Source organism: Thamnophis elegans, chromosome 1 (assembly GCF_009769535.1).
Source record: "Thamnophis elegans isolate rThaEle1 chromosome 1, rThaEle1.pri, whole genome shotgun sequence".
NCBI lineage: Eukaryota > Metazoa > Chordata > Lepidosauria > Squamata > Colubridae > Thamnophis > Thamnophis elegans.
In genome coordinates this window covers 82,798,546-82,819,440 of record NC_045541.1, presented here as the reverse complement: position 1 = coordinate 82,819,440, position 20,895 = coordinate 82,798,546, and the positions used below count along the sequence as shown (strand labels likewise).

General features: G+C 37.2%; 1 protein-coding gene across 1 annotated transcript in view; it reads left to right on the top strand.

Annotated features, from left to right (window-relative positions):
• The window catches only part of OTOG (otogelin), a 111,907-nt gene that overhangs the window by 17,221 nt on the left and 73,791 nt on the right, over window positions 1-20,895 (top strand). Inside the window, 18 exon segments of the mRNA XM_032212857.1 lie at window positions 606-679; window positions 682-738; window positions 1,874-1,925; window positions 1,928-1,979; window positions 3,029-3,096; window positions 3,099-3,137; window positions 4,245-4,304; window positions 4,307-4,348; window positions 4,351-4,368; window positions 5,079-5,167; window positions 5,169-5,188; window positions 7,260-7,305; window positions 8,446-8,536; window positions 8,539-8,585; window positions 11,464-11,596; window positions 12,404-12,436; window positions 12,439-12,580; window positions 18,144-18,268. Coding sequence (XP_032068748.1) covers window positions 606-679; window positions 682-738; window positions 1,874-1,925; window positions 1,928-1,979; window positions 3,029-3,096; window positions 3,099-3,137; window positions 4,245-4,304; window positions 4,307-4,348; window positions 4,351-4,368; window positions 5,079-5,167; window positions 5,169-5,188; window positions 7,260-7,305; window positions 8,446-8,536; window positions 8,539-8,585; window positions 11,464-11,596; window positions 12,404-12,436; window positions 12,439-12,580; window positions 18,144-18,268 — 1,188 coding nt within the window.

Sequence of the window (20,895 nt, the reverse complement as noted above, 5' to 3'; positions counted from 1 at the left end):
ACAGATTTCATTATATGGAAGTAGGGCTCTTGTAATCAGTCAAATAAGAGAGAAAAATCATGAAACCTTCTATTATACTCAAAACAATTTTCTTCCAAAGAATATGCAGAAAACTTATTGTGCTCCCATTCTCTACAGTCTGAACACGCAGATTGCTTATGTTATGGGATCATAATTAGTACTGTGTGTCCTACATTATGCATTTTCTATGTGTTTGTGTGTATATGCTTTGTTGATTAGAGACTCATCCCATGATTGTTAGATCCCACACAGTACTGCAGAAAATCTCTAGAGTGGACTAATGCAAAAAGAAATTTTAAAATTCATACAAAAACATCAGTGAAGATTTCCAGTTTATGTTATAGAATTATTCTATCAATAGCAGTGAAAGCATTTGAACTGGCTTCACTATACCTGATTAGTATATGTACAATGACTCCATTAGAAAGCAGGGTGTTAATGGATGAAGATTAACTCTGTTTCAGAACTAATTAGAACTAATTTAACATTACTTGAGCAGTTAAATGGAAATTGTGAAAGAAAACAATGATGCTAAAGCAAACTTGCGGCTTTTATGCAATGCATTTGTATATTTCTGCCCCTAGGAAAAAATACAGAAGACATTGAAGAATTTGTGGAAAGCTGGAGAGAAATCCTCCCCAGGAGAACATCCGTTCCTGGGGCACATCATTTAGCTATGAACCACCCTGTTTGACTCGAACTGATGCATTTTTGCAGGTAGGTATTCAACACACCACTCAAACTAAGATTTAGTTCTAAATGTGAAACTTTTGGGTGTATTCAGTCATATTCACTGCTCTTTTATTATATAAGTGTGCCATATTGACATGTATGTATGTATGTATGTATGTATGTATGTATCTTTGTATTCATAGTTGACGTAGTGTTGAGAAACCCTGTGGTCTAGAAGACTTTATAAATGCTGAAAGTGTCATAGGAGCAATCAGTGAAGTATGGTGAAGTGATTATTGGATTGTGACAAAGAAGACCCAGGTTTTAGACAATGTTCAGTAGATTGATGGCATTGGGGTGGGATTGAAAATTTTTAGCAAGCGATTCTCTGCCCAGTTGCTGGGCGACGTGGCCATGGGGGTGTTGCCTAGTTGGCTTCCTGCACCATGGTGGTGGTGGGGAGTTTTCACCCTCCCCAGGCTCCGGAGGCTTTCCTCGACCTCTAGGAAGGTGAAAATGGCCTCCCCGGGCTTTGAAGGGCCTCTGGAGGCCGGAAATAGGCCTGTTTCCAGACTTCCAGTACTTCTGGGAGGCCCATTTTCACCCTGCCAGAGCCTCCGTGAAGACCCTGCACTTACCTGGCATCCAAAATGGGCCGCATGGAGACTCCTGGGAGGGGCAGGGTATGATGGGCGGGATCAGCCAGTCCTTTCAACTACCAGTTCGACAAACCTGATTAAAATTAACATCTGGTTTGCCTGAACCAGTCTGAACCGGCTGAATCCCACCCCTGGATGGAATGATGGAAAAAATGTCTACTAGTTTTGGCATGCAGTGCCTTTGATGCTGTCTTGAGGGGAGGAGTTGAAACAGTTTATGTCCAGGATGTGATGGGTCTATAGATATTTTCTCAGCCCTCTTTCTGGCTCAAGCAATATAGAAGGCAGGCTATTGCAATTGTTCATTCTGTGGTCTTAACTGTCCTTTGGAATCAGTACCTATCCTGTTTGGTTGCTGTACAAACCAGAACATTACAGAAGAACATATGACAGACTCAGTAATTCCTCCTTAAAACTGCAGCTCCCATGGAAGTCTGAACTTCCTGAATTGCTTTTCTGTTTTTTTTATTTTGGTACGGTTTAAAACAACATTTCTCATCTTTTTCTCTCTCTCTTTTCAGAGGACTTACACATTATGCAGTGTATTGCTCTGGTTCCCCTTTAAAGAATGTCATGAATTGTGAGCCCATTCCCTTTCATGGCCAGTTGCACAAATGATTTATGCATGTAAGTATCCATTTTTGAAGTCCAGAGTTAGGAGTGAGTAGCTAAGATCCCAAAAAGCTCATGAATGTACATGGGTCTAATTATTATATTATTATCTCCAGTTCTTACACTATTCATATTTCCACATCATCATGATCTCTAGAAGCAAGTTCTCAACATGTTCAAGATGACATAGTATGTATATATAGCAGGATTCATTTGGCCAAGTATTTAATTCCCACCTGGTTCTTTTTCAATTGTTATAGAGTGGTATTCATTGTTCATTCTCATATAATTGAGTGAAAATGGAACAAATTGATATGATTTATTTATTTTGAATTCTTGTTATCTGATTGCATTCTGATTTAATATAAATCATGGTTTAGTTCTATAATAATGAGCTCTAAGAGCTCTGTCTCTAAGTTTTACTTCAGACCAGATCTGAAATTTCTTTTTCAAGTTACCTGCTGTTTAGTGTGCCATTTTGAACTGTGAATTTAGATTAATCTATTTTAATTTTATTTGTTTAAAGCCAATGAGGGGGCTGTGGCTCAGCAGTTAAAGATGTTGAGCTTGTCAGCTTGGGTTCGAGATGCGAGCACCTTGTGATGGGGTGAGCTCCTGCCAACCTAGCAGTTCAAAAGCATGTAAATACAAGTAGATAAATAGGTACCACTTTGGTGGGAAGATAACAGTGTTCCATGAACCTTGGTGTTTAGTCATGCTGGCCACATGACCACAGGATAACGCTGGCTCCTTTGGCTAAGAAACGGAGATGAGCACTGTCCTAAAGTTGGACACGACTGGATAGGGGAAACCTTTACTTTTACTTTTAAAGCCACTTTATCTAAATTTAGGTGTTGTGAATTATTCTGAATATCTTTCCCAAAACACTACAACACTGCTTTATAATATATTGTTTTCATTTTGTGCAATGCTCAAAATAATAATAAAAGAATGCATACTATTATCAATAATATCTCTGGATTGTTAATAAATTATTAATATTACCATACTGCTCTTGTATGAAAATAGATATGGTGATGTTATGTTAATTTAATGTTTTTAAGGTCAGGCATTGATAATACCACTTGGTGTCGTGCATTAACCGAATACGCAAGGACTTGTGCTCAAGCAGGAAACCACTCCATGAATGGCGGGCTCATTTTGAGCAATGTGGTAGGCATTGAAGGTTTTCAGAATATTTCCCAGTCTCTGTAGTTTCCTATGTTTTTCTCTCTCCCGCTTCCCCGGCAATTTGTTTCATATTCTTAATCAGTTCAGCTTTCCTAAGTTTATAATATTTAAATCCTGACTTTAAATTGCTAAATTTACTAACAGAGAATGGTAATGATTACGTAAGTTAGTAACATACAAAACCAGTGAGAACCACATTTCTGCATGTATTGTATCACAGAGAAATAAATAAAATTTGTATACCCGATCAGAAACTTTATACAATATTTCATAATAAATATCAAGTTAGGAATAAGAAATTTAACATTGATCCTGTCTGATAATAGCAATAGCACTTAGACTTATATACTGCTTTACAGTAGTTTACAAACTCTCTAAGCAGTTTAAAGAGTCAGCATATTGCTTCCCCCCACCCCAACAATCCGGGTCCTCATTTTACTGACCTTGAAAAAGATAAAAGATCTTGAGCCACTCGAATTGAATGATTTTCATTCCCCCAAAAAGTAGGAAATCAAGATTCTGCTGAAGTGTGTATAATCATATATATCTTTTCTATTCCTTCCATCATATCAGCTGCCCAAAAGCAGTGCACCAGGCCATCTGGGAAGTGAGCTTCTTGTGAGCTTCCATTCAGCAATCCTTCTTTTTGTACATCCAGACTTTAAGATTACAAATATTAAACTATGGGATATAGGAGACACATAGAAGGAAGATACAACTACTGTGTGCTGTGCAATCGACAATGAGGGCAGTGAGGCAAGAAAAGTCTTAGGGACTTATTTTTGCACAACTCTGTAGTATCTTGCAGACATTGTTTCAAATGTTAAGCAACGATTTATATTTGGTTCAGCTGTAGTTTTGGAAAGCATTTTAGATATGAAATAAAATCTTTATCTATGATTGGAGGGATGGAAAAGGAAATAACATATCATTTAAAAAACCAAAAAAGCATTCAATATTTTTAAAAAAGAGACTTTAAAGCTCTAATGGATTTATAGAGGCATAAACCCTGAACAGAACTCTTTTCTAAATGAAACTGAAACAATTGCATAAATCAGGTAACATCTCCCATGTCTTCTATTTTTGCAGTTGTTAAATGCGAGGAGCATCTTGTCTACAATGAATGCATTGACTGTTGCCCATTTTCCTGTCGCCAAAAAACTCACTGTGTGACAGTGAACTTCCCTGTGTTGATGATGCTATTGCCCAGATGGTAATATGGCTATTTCGTAGGGTGGCATTCTTGCCAATCTACAGCAGAATGGCTAAATAGCTATATTTTGAGAGCTCGCCAACCAAGTTAATGTTGTTAGTGAAATTGTAAATTGTTATAGGGATACATGAATCAACCTAAGGAATTCTAGGAATAATCTAATGCTGGTGTGTTTCAAATGCATTTTCCTTCTGAATCTGAATATTGTTAGAGTCTTATTTGTTTGTAACATATTTTTATGCTTGTTCTTTATGATAGGAATAAGTAGCAACTTGCAGCATAAAACATTTCAGGTTTGAATAGTTTTCTGAAAATTCCTCTTCTAAATGTGAATAAGGTTGTTTTAATCATTTTATATGATCTGAAGAGAAACCAGAGTATAATAATTTTCGAAGTGCTTCAGACTTAAAACCAAGTTTTACTTAAAAAAATGACTTTTAAATCTCAAAACTCCTCATCAAGCAAAACAGTTTTGCATCCTAAAAATCTTTTTTTTTTTACATTTGAAACAGGACATTTTACACTTAAATGAGGGCTTTCAAATTTGAAATTGTTCATATTTAAAACATTTTGCAGAAATAATAATATATCTAAATAATAATATTGTGCATCATGAAGGGATTTTTTAAAAATACTATACAGTCAAAAATATGTTGTTGCCAATCACATGACTTGATAATTTTCTGCCTACTATTGAATATACATTCTAGGCCTTATTTATGAAGACAGATTATGTGTGAGGCCAATTGACTGCCCTTGTGATTACCATGGAACTATCCACAGAACTGGTGCAGTTGTTCAAGTAGGAATGCAATAACTGGTAAATAATTTCCTGAAAGTTTTATCCATGTTTTACTACATTCATACAACAAAATATATTACTATTAGACAAATAGTTGTTAAAGTCATATGGTTTGTAAATTACATTTCCAAGGTAAGGGAGTTTCCTCCCCATAAACATTTAGCAGAATTCCAGAGCATTGGACAGTATATCTTATCCTGACTCTCAAAAAATTATTCTCTTTGGGAAAAGCTTGAAAGTAACATTTATAACATGTTATATAACAAAGAAAGGGTGACTCAGTGGCTAAGACACTAAGCTTGTCAATCAGAAAGGTCAACAGTTCAGCAGGTCAATCCCAAATGCTGCGTAATGGAGTGATCTCCTGTTACTTGTCCCAGCTTCTGCCAACCTAGCAGTTTCGAAAGCACGTAAAAATGCAACTAGAAAAATAGGGACACCTTTGGTGGAAAGGTAACCATGTTCCTTGCACCTTCGGCATTTAGTTATGCTGGCCCCATGACCACAGAGACGTCTTCAGACAGCGCTGGCTCTTTGGCTTTGAAAGGGAGATGTGCACTGCCCCCTAGAGTCGGGAACAACTAGCACATATATGTGAGAGGAAACTTACCTTTACCTTACCTTGTATAACAAAACCAGGGATGCTTTTCACTATAGCACCTTAGGGTAACTTTCCTGTATTGTGCTTCCATTTCCTCAATTGGTTCCCTACAAAAAAAAAAAAAAGTACCATATTTTTCAGAGTATAAGATGCAACTTTTTCCTTCAAAAAGGGTGAAAGTCTGGGTGCATCTTATACACTGAATATAGCATTTTTGGCCTCCTGAAACCCTGCCTCCTTTGCAAAAATGGCCATGCATAGCCTTTAGGAGGCTTCAAGTGCTCCTGGGGGCTGGGGAGGGCAGAAATGAGCAAACAATGGGCCGTTTTGCTCATTTTTGCTCCCCAGCCCCGAGAAGCATTTTGGAACCTCCTAAAGGTTATGCGTGCCCTTTATTTTTTTGACAAAAATGGGCCTGTATTTGTGAAAAAATGGGCCATTTTTGGGAAGTCTGCAGAGTACAAAAACCTTTTTTTTAAAATTTGCCTTGTATTTAAGAAGCCAAAATGGAATGCCTCCACTTTTGGAATGATAGCACTTGGAGTCCTCTGTATAGCACATATGAAGTTCACTAGTGGTACATTCTCCTTTCAAGAAAGTTTTGAATTTGATAGAGTCAAGATCCTTAGTAGGTTTATACAGATACATACTACAGAATGTATCTTAAAGCATAGGGTTCATTTGGATATTTTCTTTCATCCAAGAGAAGGTTGTTGAATTTATTATTATGAACAGAAGAGAAGCAGCCACATCTCTGAGTATAGAAAAAAAATGCAAGAGTGCTTCATAACCAGGAACAAGATTGGTAATCCCACCAATTGTTTCAGCTAAAATTGGGTAGTTCTGTGGGTTTGCTTTTTAATTTTTAATAATATACACTACACAAAATTACCAGTACAAAGCAACATACAAGCAAGTTTTACAGACTGTAAGATCTGCTGTGGAAATGTTCAGGATTGCTGGGCAGATTATGTTATAATAATTGTGTTCTATATGGATGAATTTAAAATTGTATTTTTCTTATATTATATATTTATCTAAATATCATGATTGTTATTTATATTGTTATGGAGTTGGATGCCTAGATTGCACACTTGAAAGAAACTTTATCTCTCATTTTTTTAAAAAAAACCATCTCTATGATGTAATATGCTTTATTTTGACACTTTGTGACAAAAGAATTTCATTCTGCTCTTGTCCCAAGCATGTGTGACTTCCACCTTTAATAGGATTGTAAACAAGGAATACATAGATACCACAATATATTTGGTGAATATGAAAGAATCTATTTATTTCCATTAGTATTTCCCTAGTGTAAATTGTTTTCTGAGATTTAGAGCATAAACTCTACCAAAAATCCTGGTTCAGCTTTGGTTTCTGACTTTTATGGCTCACTTCAGTATATAGTTCTGTATATGAGGATTTCAGTATATAGTTTAGTGTTATACATTGGCTACTTTCTCAAGTCTCAATCTTTTTTTCTTTCAGTACATGTTCTGGAGGAAAATGGATTTGCACTAATCTACCTGTCCAGGTACATCAGTTTTTTGATCATTCATATAAACCTTTCTAGCTTGGAATATTAGTGGTAACATTTTTGCAGATTTTCTCAGCTGTCACCCTATTATTGTAAATTAGTATTTGTTTCTGACTGCCTGTTTTTTTATAAGCTGTAGCTATCTACTTATGAACATCATGCCTAAGTCTGCAGTTTAGCTCCACTCAATTTCCATTCATTTCATATACCATGTGCCATTCATTCATTGCTCATTAAGAATATGCAGAGCCCAATGATATAGAAATATCCATGATCAGATCTTCCAAATTAAAAACAAACCAACCAATTCTTTTTAAACCTATTCAATCTTTTCTTTGTGCATTATTTCTTAATGCTTCATTTTCCAAATATAGATCATATTCTGTCCCTTCAACTTCTATGAGCTTTCACTTGGTGCCATAATTGTGCTGTGGATTTTAAAAAATCCCTTCAATTCTGGAAAACTGGCAAGGAATGGGCTTAGATCATTCCCCTAAAAGAAGATCCAACCACTCTATTAAAAATCTAGACATAGATATCTTTCACACAGACTAAATAGTGAATTGTGAATGTCTTCCACACAGATATTCAGCAAAAATAACATGTATTCATGTATGTATTCTTTCATTAGATCATCTGAGATTGTTTGGACAAGCCCCTGCAGTTTTCTTGAGAAGGTTTTTCAAAGATGGTTTGCCATTGCCTCCTTCCTAGGGCTGAGAGAGAGTAACCGGCCTAAAACCACCAAGCTGCCTTTGTGCCTAAGGGAGAATTAGAACTCATAGCCTCCTTCTCATTTCTAGCCTCATGCGTTCATCTCTAATCAAACTGGTTCCTTAAGATTTATTTTATTTAATAAATAGGGATAGACAAATTCTTTTTTACATGTTTGTTTCTTGGGCCAGGTGAGGGAGGATGAGATCTGCTCAAATGTGTGCTGAAACAGGTTCTTAAAGGAAACAATCATTTTTAAAAAGATGAAAGGACTGTAGCATAAGCAAGACTGTTTATTTATCTTTGCAATCCTTGTATGGTTGTTGATATCATTCAGCATTTAATATCAAATACAACATCACAAAACATTCTTGTAGCATATGGGGAAAAAAAATCCTTTTTTATTCTTTGTTGCCAGCTCAGTGCTCAGTTTCAGGAGATATTCACTTCATGACATTTGATGGGCGCAAGTTTACTTTTCAAGCACCCTGCCAGTATATCTTGGCAAAAAGTCGTTCTCTGACAAATTTGCTGTGACTCTACAAAATGCTCCTTGTGGACAGGTGAGTGATAAAAGCAAGCATGCTGATAGCTTAAAAATTAAGTCACCTTTCTGAGAAAATACTCTCTGTTTTCTGATTGAACACTCATCTTGAATTCCATTCTAAAGGCATGACGTGCCATATGGATTTAATGCAGAGCAAATTAAAGAAAGAAGGGGTGGATTTTTATGACTTCGATTCACCTATAGCATAGCATAGCAGTTAGACTTATATACCGCTTCATAGGGCTTTCAGCCCTCTAAGCGGTTTTACAGAGTCAGCATATGCTGATTCACGGACTGGGGGTTGGGGTTTAAAGTATAGCCCTGAAAAATTCCTTATTGTCAGTCGAACTAGAAAATTTGCACTGCGTTTATTGTTACAGAACCAGCAGCACAATGTTGTGGTAGAATCCCATTTCTCCTTCCCACTTTAAACCTTTGAAATGTAAAGCCTGTTCCTCAAAATAAACAGTGGAATTATCTTCACTTCAAAAAATGAAACAAAACGCAGCTTTCTTCTCTTAGGTTTCAATAGTATTGGTTTTCATTTAGCTTCTCTTATTTACCTGAGGTGGATGGTTTAATCATATTGTGCTGCTCCTTTATGTTCATCTGATTTCTTAGTTTCCACTTTTTATTGAACAGTTTAAAATTGTTTCATAGTCTGTCATGTGATTTCCAGATAAAACTATTTGGGTCTACAGTGGTTTCCTTTCATCATTTGACTGTGTATTTCAGATTGAGGATATGTAATAAAGCAGACTATCTTCCAGTGAAGCATGTCAATCATCACTTTCTAACTAGTTGACCAAAAAGATATAAAAATGGAATGATAAGATCTGAAGGTAGTAATTACCTGAGGTAGCTTAAATTATTCTTGGAAAAGGAGTCATTACAATAGCAACTCAACATGCTGAATTGTGAAAGCTAAAACAAGCTGTAATTTCAAATATTTGGCTTCAAGTTATTTACGAAAAATGATACCTTAAAAAAACTTATTAACAGCATAATTTCAACTAGAGATTGTTGTTTGAAAAAGAGGACTCAAAATGATTCCAATCCTTTCATAGAGTTTTGGGGCTAAAATGTTTTCTTGAAATTAAATTAGTTTGCAAAAGTACATTGCCAGGAAATCTAAAAAGCAAGTTTGGATGTATGAATTTCATAACTTTTCTAAACCTGAGGGGAAAAAAGGAAGTGAAGCATTTTGTGTTTTGTTGGTTAACATGGCTAGAATTATTTTATAGTTAAGGTATTTGCATCTAGAAAGTACTTCATAGTTCTCAGTAATGCTGCAGTATGTCCATTACATTCATGACTTGTTTTGATCTCAAACATTACTTTGATATGATGGCAACCTTTATAACTAAGTATAACACTGATATCAGATTCCCATGTTATTAAGGAGAGAATTTGCTGGTGGCCTATGACTCCTCTGACTGGCCTTTCTTACACCAGGCATGCAGGCCTTATTCTAGGTTTGCACTTCCCCATTCAGGAGTAATATGGAATCTAAGGGTCCTCCTAGACCCTAGGTCCTGTTCAAAGAAGAGGTGGCAGCTGTGGTCAAGTGGACCATAGTAATGCAGTACCATCTGACATACTAGTTGCACTTCTTCGTGGATCAGGCAGTTCTCTAAACATTAACTCACATTCTTGTCACCTCATGGTTCAGCTATTGGAATGTTTTGCATGGCAATGCCTTGAAGACTGCTCAGCAGCTTCAACTGGTGTAGAATGTAGCAGCACGAGCAGTGGTGGGTTTCCTTGGCCTGCCCAGAACGACTTTTGCTTCAAGAACTGCATTGATTGACAGGGTTTTTTCCCCCTTAATGTGGTTCTAATGCTGTTTATTATCTATAAAGCCAGTTGTCTAAGGAGATGCCTGTTTCCCATTAATGTAAAACTTGACTTACAACCTCAGTTGAGCCCCAAACATTTGTTGCTAAGTGAGACATTGTTAAGTGAATTTTGTCCCATTTTATGACCTTCCTTGCCACAGTTGCTAAGTGAATCACTGCAGTTTTTGACTTAATAACACGTTTGTTTAGTGAATCTGGCTTTGCTTGTCTTCACCTATTATAAAGTCGCAAAAGGTGATCACATGACCCTGGGACACTGCAAGTAGCATAAATATGAGTCAGTCTGAATTTTAATCATGTAACTATGGGGATGCTGCAATGGTCATAAGTGTGAAAAATTGTTACAAGTCACTTTATACAAGCTGTTATAACTTTGAACAGTCACTAAATGAACTGTTGTAAGTTGAGGACTACCTCTACTTTTGCCAACCATTATAAGTGGACAGAGTAGATGTGCTCTGGGTCCCTTTGATTAAATAATGCCATCTTGAGTCCCCTCTGGGGAAAAGGGCGGCATAGAAATATAATAATCAATATAATAAATCAATCAATCTTTTGGGACACAGGAAGCACTCTCTTCCTTCTAGAATAAGATCCTAAGGGCTGGACAATTCCTAGTCAGAAGACATTGCAGAAGTCCAAAAGACTTGGCTGTTTCCCAAATCTTGGGGTAGGATGGATGGATGGTACCACTTGTTAGGTGTGTTTGACAAATGCTTCATGGTTTTTGGGGCAAATGTCTGGATTATCCATCATGTCATTTATTTTACTGTACTTATTTAACTTACTGTAAATGCCATATAGTATATTGTGTTCATGTTTTGTTTTTTATATTGTGAGCCGCTTTGAGTCACTGTCGAGCAGTATCAAAATTGAATTAAATAAATAAAGTAAAGCCGCAAATATCTGTGAGGTCATAATTCATCTCATATTCATTTACAATTTTTTTTCAATGAGAATTATTACACTTAAACCTTGATCTATTATGAATTCCACTTTATTTTAAGGCATTGTTTGTTTCCATCATCTTTCTAGAATCATGATGGAACTTGTATCCAATCGATCAGTCTTATTTTCAGTCAAGATTTTAGGAGGCAAGTAACTCTGACCCATTCAGGAGATGTTTTGGTACATGATCAATATAAAGTTAATCTACCATATATTGATGGTAAGTTAGAACAAATTGTTATAAAAATAATATTACAAATATGGATGTTATGATTTTAGTTATATGTTGTTTGCCATGGAAGTCACAGGTTTCATGGTCCTCTGTTTGGTGCAGTTTAGACAACTTCTTTTTTTAATCTATTCAAATTTTCTATTTGGCCAGTATCAGGGATGAAAAGTGAAAAAAATTGACCAATATATTGAAGCAGAATAAGTCAGTGATAGACCATCATTCAGATAGAAAAAGAGATATTGCTGAGAAAAACTGAGAAATTTAGGTTCCAAAATTCCTCACCCAAAGTGGATTTAGCTAATCCATCCATGGCCTTATTTGCAAGTGTTATGATAATTCATTTTATGTCATCTATGTTATATTCCCTTGTTTGTATTCCAGCTAAGAACAGTAAATGGGATATTTTATTTTTTATTGGTGGAGGAAGTGGCTCCAGCTCAAATCTGAAGGAGTTTGTGTAAAAAGAATATTTTTGGAAATGTTCTATATAGCTTCAACCTAAATACTGTAAAGTCAGTCCTACAGTAATTGATTCCATCCCTTCATCAAAAAGTCTGCAAAATATTTGAAGAGGCATCCAAGGTTTAGGTTTAAGGCCATCATTACCAGGAACAATCAGTGCCATCAACTTGGAAATGAACTTAGAGTCTGTGTAAATTTGAATTGGAGTGAACTTTCTGAAATGTGGAGTCTATGGAGATCCATCTCTAACAAGCTTTAAGCAAATGGTAAAATAAAATGAGCTTTTCAACAGTATTTGAGGTTACTATTGACATATCTTCTATTTATGTTTAGATTCCTTTGAAATTAGAAAACTTTCCTCTGTATTTTACAAATTAAATCATACATTGGATTACAAATACTTTATGACTGGAAAGGTTTAAGACTCTATCTTGAAGCTGATGCTCAATGGAAAGATGACACGATTGGCCTCTGTGGAACTTTCAATGGAAATACTCAGGATGATTTTTTGTATGTACATTCTAGAAATACATTTTCATAAATACTAAGAAAAGGTTTTTAATCACTGCAGTTTTGCAATAAGTAGAAAAATATTGAACAAGTTCATTATTAGAAGAAAAGAAATAGTCACATTTGTAATGCACTTAGTTGAAGTGGTCTTGGGCGACAAGAAAGTTAAAATGGTGCTGGATATATTATCTGACAACCTATTGCAGATCCAAGCAGTATCATCTTTTGTAATTGGCAGATGGAAATTTTGTACGTGCACAGATTTTGCAAGTTCTATTCAAGATTTGTTAGCACAGTACCCAATGTGCCAATAACCACTGTGATCAACACAGTGATTATTGGCATCCTGGGTGCCTTGCCAAAAATTATGGTTTATGCCATAACCTTTCAATTTTTATTTTCAGGTCTTGATATTTTTTATCTTTTCCAATTCTTTGTCTTCTACTATCCCCACATGTCCTTCTTTTAGCCACAGTTACATTTGCCATAAAACAAGACTTGGTTGGTTTGTATTATGTGGCAGGTGCTTGTCTGTTTAGAATTCTCTAAGCTCCCAGAGCCCTTTAGCATCTTCATTATTTGAACAAAGAGCCAGATGTTTAGACTGGCTTTAACATTTTTATCCATGTGTTATTGTTATTGTTATTCATTGTCATCATGGCACTTGGCACCATGTCCAAGAATTTTATAAGATACATCAACAAATTGCAGCTTCCTGCAATAACACCAATGGAATTGCAAAAAATTGCGCTACTTGGAACATCTTATATTTTAAGAAGGTACTTGGTTATCTAGGACGCTGGCAGCAAACTGTATCAACCATTAGCACCAGTCAATGGTATTTGTAATGCATTTTTGAATGTTCAGTTGGCTGAGTTTCATGTTTAATGAATAAAGTAAACAACAACAACAACAACAATAATAATAATAAATCACAAAGTACCAAGACTTGCAAATTGAAGTTGAGCGATTTTGGAAAAAGAAATCGAGTGTGGTCCTGATTGTAATTGGAGCCCTTGGAGCAATACCTAAAGGGCTACCTCTCTGTTTGGAAATTCTAAATTTACCTGACTTGAACATTCTGACTCTACAAAAAAGCACCCTACTTGGATAGCTTATATCCTCCTACGTTACCTTAACAGTTCATAGGTCCTTGGTTAGGACTCGAGCTGTTGAGCTACCAATCAGCCCCAAAGGCTGTGAATCTCACCCAAGATTAACATAATAATAATAATAATAATAATAATAATAATAATAATAATAATATAGAATTATTATTATTAATTATTAGTAGAATTATTAGTAGAACTCCCAGAAGAAGCTCTCGGGGAGGAAATAACATCACCACCACTAGAACCAGTTATCACTGAACCAACTGATGAACTAACTCAAAAACAAAAAGAATTGAAGGATAAGATCATGGAGCATTTTCTGCTTAATGAGGAAAGGCAACGTTTACCATCACTAAAAACTGTGCCTAAGAAAATTTTGGCCCCTATCATGAAAATGGTTAATGCAGTGTTTTCAACAATTGAACCGGGATCCATCTTGGAAACAAACCAGTTAATGTACAGCGCAGCTGTAATAGTCACTAATGAACTAGGCATTAAAATTAAAGTACCTAGTCACACAACAGAAAAAGCATCAAAGCCAAAGTGGAAAATCCGTCTAGAACAAAAAATCAAAAAATTAAGGGCAGATGCTAGTAACTTAAAGAACATGCATGAGCAACGGCTTAAAAACAACAAAATCATAGATCGGCTAATCAGAAGATATAGATTGGATACAAGAAACATCAATGAAGCTGTAGAGATTGTAAAACAGCAGATAACAGCAACAGCTAGAAAAATTGAAAGATATGAGGCACGAATCATCCAATATAAAGAAAATCAGCAATTTCGATCAGACCAACTGCGTTTTTATCAAAGTCTTAATGTGAATGGTGACACCAAAAGTGAAAAACCAGAAAAGCAGGCCACAGTTGAATTCTGGAAAGAATTGTGGGAAAATGCAAAGGACTACAACAAGGAAGCAAAGTGGATACATGACTTTGAGAAAAGCATTGGCAACAAACAAATGCAAGTATTAGAAATAACAACTGAGATGATCAAAAATCGAGTTAAAAAGGTAAAGAATTGGACATCACCTGGAAAGGACCAATTACATGGTTTCTGGCTCAAATATCTGACCAGTTACATGCAATATTGGCCAGGCAACTGAATGAAATTTTACAAAAGGGCCAAATTGATGAATGGTTGACAACTGGAAAAACATACTTGATTCAGAAAGATCCAACTAAAGGAACAACACCTGAAAACTATAGACCAATAACATGCTTACCAACAACCTTCAAATTACTCACAGGCATTATTGCAGATAACATGATGGATTATTTGGAAACAAACAACATCTTGCCAGTAGAGCAAAAAGGCAACAAAAGAAGGAGCAGGGGCACAAAAGATCAGCTTCTAATTGATAAAATGATATTAGAAAATTGTAAGAACAGAAAAACGAACTTGAATATGGTCTGGATTGATTACAAAAAGGCATTTGACTCACTGCCACATAGTTGGATCATAAAATGCTTAGAAACAACTGGCATTAGCAAAATATTACATCCTTTACTGAAAAGGCAATGAAACAATGGAGAACTGAGTTGGCAGTAGGGAATGAGAGCTACGGAATGGTTAATATCAAGCGAGGAATTTTCCAGGGTGATTCACTTTCACCTCTCTTCATCATCGCAATGATCCCACTATCAGTAATCTTTAAAAAAATGAAATTAGGCTACCAAACAGCCAAAAAAGCTGAAAAAATTTCGCATTTACTATATATGGATGATTTGAAACTCTATGGAAAATCAGAAATAGAAATCCAATCATTGACAAATACAGTCCGAGTATTCAGCACCGATATTTCAATGCAGTTTGGCATGGAAAAATGCACCACTGTATCCATAAAAAGGGGCAAAATCACTGCATCTGAGGGAATTGAAATGCCCAATGGCCAACTAATTAAATGCAAAGAAAATGAAGCCTACAAATACTTAGGCATTCTGCAGTTGGATAACATCAAGCATGGAGAAGTAAAAACTATTGTCAGGCGAGAATACACCAACAGAGTTAGGAAAATTTTGAAATCTAAATTAAATGGTGGAAATACAATCAAGGCCATAAATACCTGGGCAATACCAGTTATAAGATACACAGCTGGCATAGTTAACTGGACACAAGCTGATTTGGACCTTTTGGACCGAAAAACCAGGAAACTAATGACAATGCACTACAGTTTACACCCACGTGGTGATACTGATAGACTATATCTGCCCCGAAAATCAGGTGGCAGAGGATTATTACAAGTGAAGCAAACAGTTGAAGAAGAAAAACATGCACTGGCTGATTATTTAAAAGACACTCAAGAACATCTATTAATCGAAGTAAAGAACAAAAATCTACTGAAGGCCCAACAGACAAAACAAGAATACAGAAAAGATGTGATAAAATCAAGAATGGAGAGTTGGCAGAACAAAGCACTGCATGGTCAATTTCTGGAAAAATAAAAGATAAAGTGGACAGTGAACAAACTTGGTTATGGTTAAAAACAGGTACATTAAAGAAAGAAACAGAGTCACTAATCCTGGCTGCGCAAGAACAAGCTATCCGCACAAATGCCATTAAGGCCAAAATCGAAAAATCCTCTGATGATGCCAAATGCAGACTTTGCAAAGAAGCTGATGAAACTGTTGATCACATACTCAGCTGCTGTAAAAAAATCGCGCAGACTGATTATAAATTGCGGCACAATTCAGTAGCACAAATGATCCATTGGAATTTGTGCAAAAATATAATATTAAAACAGCAACAAACTGGTGGGAACATCAGCCTGAAAAAGTCACCGAAAATCAGATGGTCAAGATCTTGTGGGATTTCCGTATACAAACCGACAAAATACTGGTGCATAATACACCAGACATCACATGGTTGAGAAAATAAGGTCACAATCATAGACATCGCAATACCAGGTGATAGCAGGGTCGCCGAGAAGGAACATGAAAAAATCGCAAGATACCAGGACTTAAAAATCGAAATTCAACGACTATGGCACAAACCAGCAGTGGTAATTCCAGTGGTAATTGGCACACTGGGTGCTATTCCAAAAGCACTGGAATTACATTTAAAACAGTTAAAAATTGACAAAATCACCATCAGTCAAATGCAAAAAGCCGCACTGCTTGGATCTGCACGCATATTACGAAAATACGTTACGACGTCCTAGGCCCCTGGGTGGGGCCCGACTAGTAACCAATGCCAAATCCGGCGAAATAACTGGCCGCTGTGATACAATTATATAATAATAATAATAAAATAATAATAATAAAATAATCTTGTGTCTCACAAAGCTAAGTTGCTTAGAAAAAGATGATTCTCTAGCATGTTTCTCTAATGATCTAAATATTCTCCATTTCTAGTATTAATTTCTTTTAATCCCACTGTCATAATGCTATGGGCACTGAATAGAAGATATACAGTACTGCTAAACTAAAGCAAAGTATAGCATATTTATATGCTATCAATAGGTACTGGAGCATAGTTAATAATTGTTTTGCAGGTAAGGTGAAACAGTTCCCCAACGGATGGTAGACATTACTTAATTATACTTGCTATTGTCAGCAATAATTTGGCAAATCTGGGGTTTATCAATGCAGCCTTTTGCAATGAAGAAGAGTCCTACATGTGGCTTTTTCTCTTAATTCTAAATATTTGGACAAATGTTCATATATAGAGAGGTAATAAGCAGTATTCTAAATATTGACTCACCTTCATCAAATACAGGATTGTTTTTTGTTTGGTAACCTCCTAATCAAGAGTTTTAAATGTTCCGGTAACAGAACTTGTTAGTCACCCCACCTCCTAAAAATCTCTCAACTCCTGATTAAGAGACAAAACTCTGGTGACAGCAAATTGGCTGCATTTGAATGAATTTTTTCTCTAACAGAACCTCATCAAGTTTTCATAGAATACTAGAATTCATGTGGAACATAGTTTGAAAAACTTGTTCTAAATAGTTTTGAGTGGTATTTCTCAACCTTACAAACTTTAAGATCCATAGACTTCAACTTTGAGTAATTCCCATCCTGCATGGAGAATTCTGTCCATGCATTTTAAAGCTGCCAAGGTTGAGAAACCCTTGTTTAGAGCAATGGCTACATTAGTTTTTTCAGTTCCTTCAATTTAAATTTAGAAAGGTCACGCTTAGTTATAATTGATTGCCTAACTTTTTATAAAATGAAATATTTTTGCACACAAACTCAATGCAGATATATGTTTAACTTGTCACAATGTTTTCTTTTTCTGCGGAGTAGTATTTTTGTAGGGGTGTACTTTTAAAATATAAAACATTATATAATGTTTTATAATAAGGAGGTTTATAGATTCCTGATACCAGGACCACACAATAGTCAACTCTATTAATATCACTGTATGCATCCAATTGAAGTATGTGTTTTAATTGATGTTACTGCTTATTTTCAAAACCAATCATTTGCTAAAAACCAATAAAAAAGATCTCCAGTTGGAGTGCCAGAAACTACACCTCAGCTTTTTGGAAATTCCTGGAAAACATCATCATCCTGTAGTCCTGGATATGACAGTTCATCAATAGATCCTTGTGATGTTCATTTACAAGCAGGTGAGCATGAATGAAAAAGAAATTGAGACAATGATAAAATGTTTAATGTTTAGGGTTATTTTGAAATTCTGAAGCTGTGATGTTTGTATGCAGGCACTTAAACCTTAAACTCCATTACACACGTTAAGAAAATATCTAAGATAAGGTAAAGGTAAAGTTTCTCCTCGTACTATGTGCTAGTTGTTCCTAATTCAAGGGGTGGTGCTCATCTCGGTTTCAAAGCTGAAGAGCCAGCACTGTCCAAAGACGTCTTCGTGGTCATGTGGCCGGCATGATTAAAGGCCGAAGGCACACCGAACACTGTTACCTTCCCACCAAAGGTGGTCCCTATTTTTCTACATATATTTTACATGCTTTCGAACTGATAGGTTGGCAGAAGCTGGGACAATAACGGGAGCTCACTCTGTTACGTGGCGCTAGGGATTCGAACCGCTGAACTGCCAACCTTTCTGATCAAAAAGCTCAGCCTCTTAGCCACTGAGCCACCGTGTCCCTAAGATATATCAGGCCCAAACATACCAAATAAGATATATAAGATAACCCATGCTCAAATATATATGTTAACACAATATCCTTATAAGAACAAGATGACAATGTTTAAATGCTCTACTTATGATACTCTATGCAGCACTATGGATATTTCTTTAAAAGTTACAATTATAATTATGATTAATTTCTGTTGCATTCGGTGTTTGTTGTAATTCAGGCTTTGAATAGTTTATTTCCTTCTATGGCTAAGCTAGATAAATGAATTCTAAATTGCTCAAAATCATTAAAAGGTACTGTTTTTTGAAAATAAAAATATTAGAAAACTCCTTGCACTGATTAGGTAGGTACCTGAGTAAAATGTGTCCTTGTTGTAGCTTCTGAAAAACAATAGAGATTTAGAGGTTACATTTTTGTAATACTATTTGCATTGCAATAGTATTAGTATTTTATGTGAAATAACAGTAAATTCAGCCATTCAGTGATTAATTGTTGAAGCGGGTCATCCTAATGTAAGGGGAACTTGCAGCTCTTTAGATATTGCTCAAATAGAATTCTCAGCATTCCTTATAAATAATCATCTGATGGAACTACTCTAGCTTATATCTCTGCAATAGTTGGGTCAGCCACTTTGGACTAAAGGTGAGAAACAGAGGGGGGGTGAGGCGTTGGACTGCCTCCTGTTTTAACTCGGCATTCCAAGGACATCAGGGATATTACTCCACCTATTCCCTACTTTTACAATCGTCATCTACTCCACCGTCCACCGGACTGGACTTTTTGTACATCCACTTTTTTGTACATCCACCTACGAACTTCGCACGGTTGCGCAATTTTTTAACTGGTATGGCGAGTGTATGGGATTTGCATGTGATTGAGTGAATGATTCCCACCTTTTTATTGCCTATTATTGTTGTATTTTCTGTGTTTTTTAATTACTACGTGGGGACTACTTGGGGTGAACGAATGAGTATGTCTGATTCGGAGGACCTGTCGAGGAACGCGGGGGTCATTGGGGTGGTCGGGGGAATTACGGACACGGGAGTGGGCCGGAGCATTACGGTCTTAACAGGGAGGGGCAGATATGGCGGGGACTTTAGGGCTGGCCATTACCGGGGAAGGAGGGCTCGCTACGTCACAGAGATCCCTCCTTCCGGCCCTACGAGTCCCACTCCAAGGCCAGGTGGTGTGAGTAATCAGGACCCTGGCCTCAGGCTGCTGGCGCTAAATGCCAGGTCTGTAGTTCATAAAGCTCCTCTCGTTCGGGACTTAATTTTAGACGAGAGGGCAGACCTGGCATGTATTATTGAGACCTGGCTGGGCCCGGAGGGAGGAGTCCCCCTCGTAGAGATGTGCCCAGAAGGTTTTCAGGTGCTCCATCAGCCGAGAGCTCAGAGAAGGGGGGGGGTGTGGTCATTTTTATCTGAGAGTCTCTAGCACCTCGTAGGATTCCTGCTCCGGAGCTTGTCGGGTGTGAGTCCCTGCTGGTGAAGTTGGACCTCAAGGGTCAAGTGGGTTTGCTGCTAACGTACCTGCCTCCTAACTGCGTTGCAGCAGCCCTCCCCTTGCTCCTCGAGTCGATAGCCGAGCTGGCAGTTGAGTTCCCCAGACTTATGGTTCTGGGGGATTTCAATCTGCCTTCGCTCGGTGATCACTTGGACGGAGCGCAGGAGTTCATGGCTTCCATGACAACCATGGGCTTGACCCAAGTAATCCGAGGACCGACCCACTCAGCGGGTCACACACTTGACCTCGTATTCCTCTCGGAGCAGTGGAATTGTGACCTTGGTCTGAGGGGTAGTGAGATCTTGCCCCTGTCATGGTCAGACCACTACCTATTGAGGCTTGACTTTCGGAGACCAAACCCCCACTGTAGGGAGGAGGAGCCGACCAGGTGGTTCCGCCCCAGGCGACTTATGGACCCTTTGGGGTTCCAGACGGAGCTTGGGATTCCTGATACTCTCGCCCGCAGTCTGGCGGAGACTCTGGTTGCTGCCTGGAACCTGGCAGCGACGAAGTCTCTTAACCGGATTGCGCCTCTACGGCTGCTCCGAGGCAGTGGATCCCGGAGGGCTCCTTGGTTTACTGAGGAACTCCGGGAGAGGAAGCGCCAAAGGAGACGCCTAGAGCACTTATGGAGG